Below are 12,045 nucleotides of genomic sequence, written 5' to 3'. Positions count from 1 at the left end.
ACAAGGGTGTGGGTGGGTGATATTTATTCTGAGTCTATTTTAATTAGAAAAGGAGTGAAACAGGGTGACCCTTTGTCCCCTATTTTATTTAATATTGCCATGGACCCACTTTTAACTAAATTGGAATTAGAAGGGAGTGGTTTTTATGTCCAAGGCAATAAAGTCATGTCATTGGCCTTTGCGGATGATGTGGCTATTTTAAGTAGCTCTTATGAAGGGATGAGGAGAAATCTGGGTATTTTAGAGGGTTTTTGTAACAGTACCAATCTTTAGGTAAATGTGAAAAAAAACAAAAGATTTTCACATTTTAACCAAATATAAGACTTATATAGTGAATCCTAAGGAGAAGTGGAAAATAGGGACTGAGGAGATAGAATATGTTCAACCAGGGGATTTTAAGAAGTACTTAGGTGCTAGAATAGATCCTTGGGTGTGGGTGGACCTTCGTTGAAGAAGAAGTTGAAGGATTGGAGTGAGAGGTTAATTGAAGCTCCTTTGAAACCAGCTCAAAAATTATTGATCCTGCCGACGTATATTCTAACGAGACTATTTTATAATTTGCTTTTAATGGAGCCTTCTTTTAACCTTTTAGATGATTTGGATATTTTAGTTAGGAAGATAGTGAAGGAGATTTTGCATTTACCGCAAAGTACTACTGATGGATTATTTTATTCTAGAGGGAGAGATGGAGGGTTAGCTCTTACTAAATTTAGTATACAAATTCCTAATATGTTAATTTGCAAATGGAGGCGTCATATTGTTTCTAGAGATAATTGGGTAGATTTATCTTATTTGTATGTGGGAGAAAATCTTATCGATAAAATATTGGTATTTACTGCAATAACTCCTCACCCTAGGAAATGGAGAGAAGAGGAGTTTTTAAGATGGTCTGAGATGAGATGTCAAGGAATAGGGATTAAATATTTTAAGAATGATAGAATTAGTAATTCGATTTTTAAAAATCCAGATAAAATTAAATCTGCGGTGTATATATAGCGGCACTGCAACTTAGAGCGAATATCTATCCTATGAGGGAAACATTAGCAAGAGGTAGGGGTGGAGTAAACGCTCTTTGTAGGTGGTGTGGCAAGGTTCGAGAAACTATTCCACACATTTCTGGCCAATGTTATAAAACAAAGGAGGTAAGAATAAAACGACATAATAGAGTGGTTTCGGCAGTAATAGATAAGGTGACTAAATTAGGTTGGAAGGCAATGGCTGAACCCCATTTGAGAAATAGCAAAGGCGAATTAAGAAAACCGGATATTATATTCATAAAGGGGGATACGGTAGTGGTGGTCGATTTCACAGTGCGATGGGAGGACAATGCAGGGAGTTTGGAGCAAGCTCACGAAGAAAAGGTGACCTACTACCTCAAATTAGAGGACGAGATCAGAGAGTTGACGGGAGGTAAAAATACCCACTTCTTTGGGTTTGTAGTTGGGGCGCGTGGCAAGTGGAGTGAGGGAAATGATGATTTGTTACGGATTTTAGGTATTGATAGAGGGAAAAATTTTAAAGGAAATATATGTAGACTCATTTTATATTCTACAGTTGATATGATGGCTATGTTCAGTGACTGGTAAAAATCCCGGAGTTTCCATTCCGTGTATCTTGCTAAAACTAAATTTTAGCTATTTTTGTTTCCATGTTTTAAATTCTATTGCTATTTACTATCTGTCCTTTTAGAAGATGGTTTTAATATATCTAATAAATACTTATTAAATGGATTAATTTTAATTTCTATTTTTAAATTATTAATTGATATATGCTTAATTTTAATTTTTAATTACCGGATATGGATGCGGACTGGCTGTTAAGAGTAACCAGGAAAGGGCAGATAGTCACGCCTGTACATGAGTAGCCATTCTACTCATGTACAGTGGGCATTCAATCACTGTACTATTTCAGCACAGATGCTAGCCTTCCTCGGAGGCTAAGGGGTAGAGATACAGAGTGAGAGCAGGCAGGGTCATGGCCTTGTATGCCCTTCCCCAAAAGCCTCCTGTTATATGACACCTCATCACCAACCCAAAATGCAGCAATTTCCCAGCCAGTGACTCAAAGCCAGTCTGGCTCTAGGTTTGCTAACCAGACATAGAGAGGTTCTCTTCGGCAGCAGAGGAGGGGTTGCATTACCAGGATGACAGGAAGCAGGGAACATGGTACAGCTGGAGGAGGTCGTTGTGCTATCCAAGGCAGTAGCAAAGGTAGCCTGATATGATCCTCAAATGGGGATGCCATCTGGGGATACCGTACTTACAAGAGAGGGGTTGTCAAATTCTGGATATACCTTTATGAGACAATGACCTCAGACTGGTGTGATTTTTTGGGGGGGAGGAGAAGTAGTGTAATAAAGAAATATTATTGTTGTTTGGTTGGTATGTGTGTGTGTAGGAGGGTTAATCTTGCATTTAATGAATCTGCTGTCTTTTGTTACAAGTTGATTATTATATTGTTACAGTGTGTCCAGGGACGATGTTACTGTATGTATTGTTTTGTCATTAGAACTGCTAACAACACTGCAAGGGAGTCAAAAGTAAGAACTGAAGCAATTACACTCACAGAGCTGCAGATGACATTTATAATATTTATTTGGTTTCAGAAATGTAAATTGTATCTATTAGAACACTATACAGCAGGGACAAGCTCAAATCCTAATGAAAAATTCTCTTGAATAAATTTAACCTTTTCTCTTGCATAGCTAGTAAATATAACAAAGTCCAAATCTCGCATTGATGATATAATTAATTACAACTTTCCAATAGCAACAATTAAAATTTTGTAATGTATTGTGACATACTATAGACAAATCAAAGAAAGGGTTTGTATGTATGCAGTGAAAGTGTTATTAAACAAGACTGCAGTTAAATAATACGGGACCATAGAGCAGTCCATATCATGGGTCTGTCCCAGAGCCACTGACCCTGGAAACATCTCAGGTTGGGCAAATTGACATTTTCTGGCAAAACTCTGTTACATCAGAAAATCCTTGACCATATCTAATCACAAACTATATGAAGCCAACAAGAGCCTTATCAATTTCATAGCTGCTTACTGTAACCCTGTAGTCAACTGGGAAACTGACAAAAATCATGTCACATTGCTGTTTGGTTAAGCTCTGGCGAAAGTGAAAAGACCTGCCTGGTTCAGGCAGAAGCCAGGAAGGGAGGAGGTGGGGTAGAACCTGAGGACCCTCTTCCTTCTCATCTCCCACCAATTGTCATGAGGCTTTTGGATGGCAGCTAGGGTCCAGTGAGAGTGTGCACCTTGTCCTTTCCAGGAACCAGATGAGTGTGGGGCTTCACATTTATCATCTACTAGCCAGAGGCCAAAATGGGCAGGGACAGACCTGGATAGAAGTCTAACTTCAGTGTCCTTCTAAACAGCAGGGTTGGATTGGGCTGGGCCCCAGAACCTCACTGGTTTGAAATACCGCTCACACACACCTTTAATATTGCCCCCTGACTAGTAGCTGTCTAGTATATTTTTCAAGCCTTGTTTAGCAGGTGCATAATAGAAGCAGAGAGATAAAATAGAGAATTTATGATCTGTAGTGGTCAAGAAAGGTAAAAATTAGTTACAAAAGAATACTGGACCAGTTTTTAAATATGATCACAGCACAACAGGTGTGTACAGTGCCTCACCATCTGTTAATTTCCAAATGTGTAACGTCTATAAAGTGATACACAATATGATGGATAAGGTGCATAGCCACAGGCTGGTTTCATTTTTTGCCAATCTTAATAATTAACCATATTTCAGTCATTAATAGGATGCTTCAAGGAAGTCTCTTCCCTTTACATACACATGAATACCACTTCCCTTACCGGAAGGTACAAGCACAGACACGCTGAAACAGAACTTGTTTTACAATGTGCAGAATTTTTCTCGTACCATTCTGGCTGCTAATAAGCAGTGAGAATTTAAGCTGAGTTTATAGATTTGAGAAGTAAAATGTCATTAGTAGGGAGACACAGAAACACAAAGACCAGTTTTGAAAATTGAGATCTTCTGGAAAAAAAGGAAAGATTGATTAAAAACTGTTCTATTGTCCAATGTAAGTTGAGCTGATTTCTGTCATTTGGCTTTCATGGAAGCCAGTCATCTAGAACTACTCCTTGTTAAGCTGCCAAAAACCACTGGTAATTACAGTTCTTGGGGTAATTGTGCTGCAACAAATGTTTACAGTGCATTATAGCGGGATTCTAAGCAGATGGTTGTTTAACATAAAGGAGTAGCATAAGCCGTTTGGATCTTGCCAGGATTTGATTATTACAAAATATTGTTTTGTCTACATATATGCTGTTCAAATATATTTCAACACAATGTTTCTGGTTCAATATAGGGATGCTTGGACTTTATCCAGCCCTCTTTACACAAGTGAATATTTCATAGAAGTCAATAGGAATTGTGTTTCTCAGGTTCTGCAGGATTAGGACCACTTTCCTCCACACTGTACTGTATATTTCCAAATATTTTGCTTTGTCAACACCATCAAAATATGACTTAATTGGAATTGAAGATTTTATTTAACTTTTGATCTGCAGAATACTGAATACGTGATAAAGGGCTTTTCTAAAAAAAAAAATGGGCAGCCATTTAACAATAGTAATGGTGTAGAGATAAAAAGCAAAAGCTCTGTAGTGATGTTGAAAATTCTGTATCTTCAGTTTCAATTGTGTTTATTTATAGGGGCCCCAGATGATATTTAGTGCCGCTAAAGATCTTGGACAGTTGTCGAAGCTGAAGGTAACGTAAGTTAAAATAAATCTACATATGTCCTACTGTAAGGAAAAAGTAGATAAATTGTATGCCTACCCTCTTCTTCTCTCTCATGCTTACTGTCATAACAGGCCCATTGAATCAATGGGACAGCTTGTGCGAGTAACTGCTCAACCAAGTGAGTAATGGTTTCACAATCTGTATCTGAATATGCACTGCACTGATCACTAGCTGCTGTCAGGAAAATATTCCTCTGATCTCCATATTGCACAAGTGACCAGGTGTAACATGGGTATTTTAAACCTTCTCCAGTGCAGCATTGGCCTAAGGTTACAGGGCTACATGGATCTGTTCCAGCATGGCATTTTGTACTGTGTGTTCCTGTGTGTCATACCACAGATCTTCATTGTAACTGTCTATTATTAACATTAAATTATCCTACTCTGTGGTTTGCTGCAGAATTAGTCTTTAATAGAAATTGTGGACCATTACATCTGGCTTTTTCCTGGGACCAGCTTTAGGGAAAATAAAAATAGTACATGACCACTTGTAAATTTGTCCTGCTCATTGTCTACAAAAATATAATGGTATGTTCTGTGCTTACTTTCTTCTACATTAAAATTCTAGAGCACTCTCTTTTGATAGGCAGTAACTGGTGTTGTCTCTTCATGGTTCATTTCTAGTATTGACAAGCAGCTCTGATTAATCGGGAAAGGATTGGGTCTCATAAACTTTGACAGTTAATATAAAAAAATAATTAATTTGTAAACAGCACAGTTTTGACATCAGCATATAAACACTCCTGAAATGTGCACAAAAACATGTCTATGTGTTACCACAGACATAATACTTTACCCATATATAACAGTGTACCTAGAAAATAGTGTCACAGGAGTGAACCCTATAGTTTTAGTCTCACTTTTATTTATATTACCCTCTGCACAATATATAATGTACCCAACATTTTTTCCTATTACTCCTGCTCAGGTACAAACAGAACAAAAATTGCCCTGTAGTAGTTATTGAACAGAGGCTGTCACAGCAGCTGCGATGTGAACATAAATATAAACATGCAAAGCAATATAAATTGACTTTTTTTTAAAACACAAGGTCAAATTATGACTCTACTCCCTGCAAGGATGTGCAAGGGACCAAGAACACAAGACAGCCATTTCCCACCTCTTGTGCTTCTGTGAATATGACTTGAGAGTTCAGTCACTACTCCTTCACAGTGATCCCATGGATACAAGGTGCCTGATACGAGCATCATGGCCCACATACACCTCTATGCTGGCCTCTAAACCTGTCCAATTCAAAGAATATAAGAATGGCCATACTGAGTCAAACCAATGGTCCATCTAGCACAGTAACCTCCAACAGTGGCTGGTGCCAGATGCTTCAGAGGGAATGAACAGAACAGGGTAATTATAGAGTGATTTATCTCCTCTTCTCCAGTCCCAGCTTCTGGTAGTCAGAAGTTTAGGGACACCCACATCTTAGAATTGCATCCCTGACCAACTTGGCTAATAGCTATACATGGAACCTATTCTCCATGAATTTATCTAATTCTTTTTTGAACCCAGTTATAGTTTTTGCCTTCATACCATCTCCTGGCAACAAGTTCCACATGTTGACTGTGTTTTGGAGGAAAAAGCACTTCCTGTGTTTTAAACCTGCTGCCTAATAATTTCATTGAGTTTGAGTGTTATGAGAAGGAGTAAATAATTCTTCCTTATTCATGATTGTATAGACCTCTATCATAGCTCCCCTTCGTTGTCTCTTTTTTTTTTTTAAAGCTGAACAGTCCCAGTCTTTTTAATCACTCCTTCATGTGGAAGCTGTTCCATATCCCTAATCAATTTTGTTGCTCTTCTCTGTACTTTTTCCAATTCTGACGTATCTTTTTTTGAGAAGGGAGTGACCAGAGTTCCACACAGCATTCAGGATGTGGGCATACTATCCATGGATTTATATAGTGGTACTACAGTATTTTCTGTCAGCTTTTTTGACTGCCGCTTCATATTGAGCAGCTGTTTTCAGAGAACTGTCCACAATGATTCCAAGATCTCTTTCTTGAGTGATAACAGCTAGTTTAGACCCCATCATTTTCTATGTATAGTTGGGACTATGTTTTCCAATGTGCATCATTTTGCATTTACCACCATTGAATTTCATCTGCTATTTTGTTGCCCAGTGACCCAGTTTTTTGAGATCTCTTTGTAACTCTTCACCACCAGATTTGGACTTAACTATCTTGATTAATTTTGTATCAGCTGCAAACTTTGCCACCTCACTGTTTCCCCCTTTTCCAGATCATTTATGAATATGTTGAACAGCACTGGTCCCAGTACAGACCCTTGGTGTACCTGTCTCACTGGCGTGTGCTGCCTGGCTGCAGCACTGACCCTCCTCACCCCCATAGTACCCCATGGGGGACAAAGGGACTGAGTGACTAATGAGTAGAGCTGGTCGAAACTCTGAATTTCCTTTTTGTGGGAAAATGTTGACAATTGTTTTTGTTCTGATTGTAAATGAAAACATATATTTTCAAAATTTCCCCGCAAAATGGAAATTCTGAAAAATGTAAGTTTTTTGGAAAATTCTCATTTTGAAAATTTTGAATTTTATAGAGTTTTTCATTTTTATATGTTTTAATGTTTGTTATTTCATGATCTGTCAGCAGGAGCAGTGCATAATAGTTGACGTTCTATTATTACTGTATTTTAAAAATGACTAAAGGCAGCTTTAGTACTGATTGAAACATCTTTTTTAGATCAAAGTATCTCCTGTTGTGTTGCAATGAAATGGTTTAACGCTGTGATTTTAAAAATAAAATTAGCCTATTTCAACTATGTTGTTGTATTATGGCTTGTCAGTAAAAATAGTGCATATTATGATTACTGACATCATAAACAATATCATTTAAAAATGAAAAAAGATCTAATTCAAAATTTAATTCAGAATCTAAAACTAAATTTCAAAAATTTTCTGAAATAGATTTTTTTCTTATGAGAATTTTGTCAAAATTGACATTGTTTTATTAAATATTTCAGTTTTGACAATAATGGCATTTTTCATTAAAAAAAATCAACTAGTTATAGCAATGAACCCTTTCAAAGGGATTTGTGTCCCTGAATCATTTTGGCCAGTTGGAAAAATCCCAGTCAAAAGACATAACCTAGCACTTACTGCACTGCCTCAGATTCCACCCATGAGCACAAATCAGTGTGTTACATTAGCAAATTACCCTACAATACCTAAAAACTTTGGCTAGACTCTTCATTTTTTACATGATTTTACATTTGTTTTATTGATGTTCTCCAGCTCTGTACCAACTTGCCATGGTATGGTATCATTCTTGGGCACAGAAACATTCTCTTATCAGAGAAGTTAAAGCAGAGATAAAAGAACAGAAATGTAGCACTGAACCCATTCTTTGTATTCTCAATATGCAGGTAAATCTTCCTCTTCTAAAGGAATTCCATTTCAGCATAAAATTATTGATTCTTTACACATTCAGCTGCCTCCAGGAATAGTACGTGTAAAATGACAATGAGCCCTTACAGCCATGCCTGCTGCAGTACAAATAAAACATCTTTCTGTGTGGGATAAAGCAAAAGGGCAGACTTTTGCCAATGGTTTCCAAAAGGTTGATTGTTTTTCCTCTCTACACCAGTTTTGAACAGCGTAAGAAAGAAGCAGTTTTCTGTTACTCAACTGTGTAGGACATGAAATGCTAACATGAAAAAAAAGCTTCTGAGTTTGGTTTTTATGCCAGTCAGTTTCCAGCCAATACCAATTACTGGCATTTGAGTTTTGAAGAAATGTGGCGATTTGTGTTTCTTTGAATAACAGCCCAATCTAATACAGCAATTAAAATACAGCCTACATATATAATGAGCTGTTGATTTCACAAAATATTTTTCAGGAATACAAAACCCCTTTTTTCCTTTATTTAATTTTCCTTCCGATCAGACTTTTATTTATGTTTAGGCTTCTGCCAAACACCAATTTCCAGTCAAATTTCATTAGTAAAACATGCAATTTTAATGGCATCCATGAGTATTCATCACGATTTATAATGTTTAATCAATTTTCTTTACAGAACAGAGAAACAACTTGTCTTTTCAAAATAATAGGAAAACACTTTACAGATACCCTAGCATTACATTTCAGTTTTTCTTTTCAATTCTCATTTTCAACAAACAATGGAATGGCTTTGGGCTGTAGCTTATTTTAAAAGAAAGAGTTGAAGGGTGGGTGCATACTTGCCAAATGTAGATGTTTTTTAAAAAGGCAAGAGAAGCAGCAAGACCTTAACAGCTGCAATATTAACATGTTTTTCAGGACCACGTCACTCGAGAGGAAGCTAGAAGTTTGACGTTGAGGCAATGTGCAATAATGGAGGTAGCACTATCTACAATTAAGGTACAGCTATGTATGTCCTGTATGCATATATTGTGTGTCTGAATGAGCAAATATATGATGGAAGTGTTTGCAGTATGAGCTAGATTCAAGCTGGCTCTGTGTGGGTGTACAATGGTCTGGCATAAATGTACAAGGGTCATAAAGATCCTTGTCCTTCTGTCACAATGTGCTTGGGGAGCACAGACCTCATGCAAGGTGGTGCTGGACTCCCCAAGGTGGGCTGAACACAAAGCTATGGTCCCCAGGTCCCTCCCCCTCCCCATGAGGTGGCAAACTGCAGGCAGAGAATGCATTGCATCCATTCAAGCAATAGCCAAGCTTTAGCTCTTTATTATCCTCCCCTGGTGGCCTAGAGTTAGTGTGGCTGAGTCAGATAGGTTGAGCTCTCCCTGTGCTGTAGCATGGCCCATCTATCTTCCTCAAAGCTGGGTTGGGCTCCATAGGCCCAGTCTACCCACAGTCCTGCAAACACAGATGAGAAAGGAAAACACTTCACAGCCGGTTGGAAGTCAAGGCATTTTTCTGTTGTACGACGTACTATTTTATCCACAAATGTCCAATTAAATTTGTCTCTCTACTTTTGTATTCACCCTCTAATTAACTGCCACCTGTACATAATTGGATTTCTTTCAAGGATGTCTTTTAATTATTCTGTACAGTGGCCCCTTTTCAGTGAAACCAATCACATCTGTCAGGCAGCTGTTAAGAACACAACTGAATCAATTAATTTTGTGCATGTCCACAATCTACAAGATAATTACTTTAGAAAAATCTGACTGTTACAGTAAATGCTTTACAAATGGAGTTTTTTAGGGTAACCAAAATATTGTGCACAAAAAAGCTATTTTTCCTGTAGAAAGATTCTATCCAATCCCTACATTTTAGCTATCACAATATTAACAGAAATAGAACTTATTTCTTTGGCAAAGGATAGAGTCCTTTGCACTTTTAGTATATCTTCCAGAAGAGGGTCTCAGAATGCTTTACAAACATGAAAGACCCCCCCTGCCCAAGTAGAAACTAGTATTGTTATCCAGAGGTAAAAGTAACATTAAGCACTTAAGTAACATTAAGTACAGGGGTCCAGCTCTGGGCCCCCGGAAGGGGCAGGTCCTTGGGCAGAAGAGGTGGGGCTGGGGTCAGCCTCCCTAGCCAGCCCATCCGTGCTGCCTGGCCCACACAGCCCTGGGCTGCAACGGTGATTTAAAGGGCCTGGGGCTCCAACCGCTGCCACAGTAGTAGCAGCAGCGGCTGGGAGCCATGGAGCAGCTGCCCCTTCCCTCCCTCCCCCCTCCCATTGGCGGCCCAGGGAGGGGAAAAAGGTGCAATGATGTTAAAGCATTGCCGCGGAGGTGCTTTAACGTCGGCTGCGTACGGGCTGGTACCGGCAGCCACTTCTTATCGGTACACCATACCAGCCCATACCAAATTACTTTCACCCCCGTTGTTATCTTTATTTTACAAACAGGTAAATATTAGTGTAACTGAGTTAACTGCTGGATTAAAATGTGGTTGTGGTCAGAAAAGAGATGATTCTCTGTAAAATGGCAGTGTCTTCCTCAACAGATCTGACCTCTATGTGTACATTTGCTGCCTTGTATCACAAAAATCTTGTTGGCCAAGCAAAGCAAGGCCTTACACTCAACTTGATGGTATTTCTGTCTGTCTGTATCAGGGATCAGCAACCTTTGGCACACGGCTCGCCAGGGAAGCACCCTGGCGGGCCGGGCCGGTTTGTTTACCTGCCATATCCGCAGGTTCGGCTGATCACAGCTCCCTCAGCCTGGAGCGATGTACCGCGGCCAGTGGGAGCTGCAATCGGCTGAACCTACGGGCACAGCAGATAAACAAACTGGCCTGGCCTGCCGGGGGCTTTCCCTACACAAGCAGCGTCCCAAGTTTGGGAAACACTGTTCTACTGCATGAAAACTAATTATTCAATTCCAGTTTTTAAAAAGAGAATATAGATAACTTACCAATGCCCTAAGTGATCTTCCACATTCATATCCAATACTCTTGACTGTTAACCTGATTTTTAGAGGGTTGTATATTATTACAGACTTGCCAATGATCTGACCAGAAGATAATCAGGTTCTTGTCCTGGTATCAGGCTACACAGAATTAAATGTAGAGAGTTCAATATTTTGCAAGGACCCTCAGCAAGAACAGTCAGGCAGATGACAAAGCCAAGGTTTAGAGAGTTTTATTAAAATAAAGGGAAAAGTTATCAAAGCTCCAAACCACAAAATCAAAAAGAAATAATACAGTTCAGGGGGTACCTGCAGTATCATTCCTTACAAAAGCTACTTGGACTGGCATACTCACACCCTTCCTTGGGGACCTGGTGATGAGACCAGCCTCGTCTCTGGCATGCCAAAGGAGTCTGATGGGCCAGGTTCCTCACTGCCCTAGATTGATGGTGGAGAGAAGGGTCAAATGTTGAGGGGTTAAATTACACTGACAAAGCTAAGCTAAAAGCTAGACAAAAAGAGCAAAAGGGAATTAGTTAGAAAGAGCACTCCCCCCACATGGTGGATTTGCCCTCCTGTATGGTCTTGGCACTCTCCTGAATATTCATCTCATGCCCAACCGTCCATGCCCAAATTTAATTTTCTCACCCACAGAATCTTAGGATTCACTTTCTCTACAGGCTAGCATATTCATACATATCAATAGCATTCCACTCATATTAATGCCAATTATCTCATTCTCGAAACCTGTTACCTTTGGTCTGAATTGTTACTTCCTTGTCCTTGTGGTGTACCTTGTGGTTACCAGCAGATCCCAAAAATTGTTGGTAAGCACATTCAGTTCCCTAAAATCTAAAGGGTAGCCGGAAAGCCATTTAAATATGCCAACACTCATGCTAACTTGCTTTAGCTAAGGAGATAG

General features: G+C 39.0%; 2 protein-coding genes across 2 annotated transcripts in view; one reads left to right on the top strand and one right to left on the bottom strand.

The window, feature by feature from the left end:
* RSL24D1 (ribosomal L24 domain containing 1) overlaps positions 1–12,045 on the bottom strand; it is a 922,223-nt gene that overhangs the window by 574,928 nt on the left and 335,250 nt on the right. The gene's annotated exons all lie outside the window — the stretch shown is intronic.
* Positions 1–12,045, top strand: part of UNC13C (unc-13 homolog C) — a 375,739-nt gene that overhangs the window by 323,944 nt on the left and 39,750 nt on the right. The window contains exons 27-28 of the mRNA XM_050968692.1: positions 4,696–4,752; positions 9,073–9,153. Coding sequence (XP_050824649.1) covers positions 4,696–4,752; positions 9,073–9,153 — 138 coding nt within the window. The remainder of the gene's footprint in view (positions 1–4,695; positions 4,753–9,072; positions 9,154–12,045) is intronic.

Source organism: Gopherus flavomarginatus, chromosome 9, assembly GCF_025201925.1.
Source record: "Gopherus flavomarginatus isolate rGopFla2 chromosome 9, rGopFla2.mat.asm, whole genome shotgun sequence".
Classification (NCBI taxonomy): Eukaryota; Metazoa; Chordata; order Testudines; family Testudinidae; genus Gopherus; species Gopherus flavomarginatus.
The sequence above is the reverse complement of the archived record's forward strand: the minus strand, read 5'-3'. Positions and strand labels throughout refer to the sequence as shown.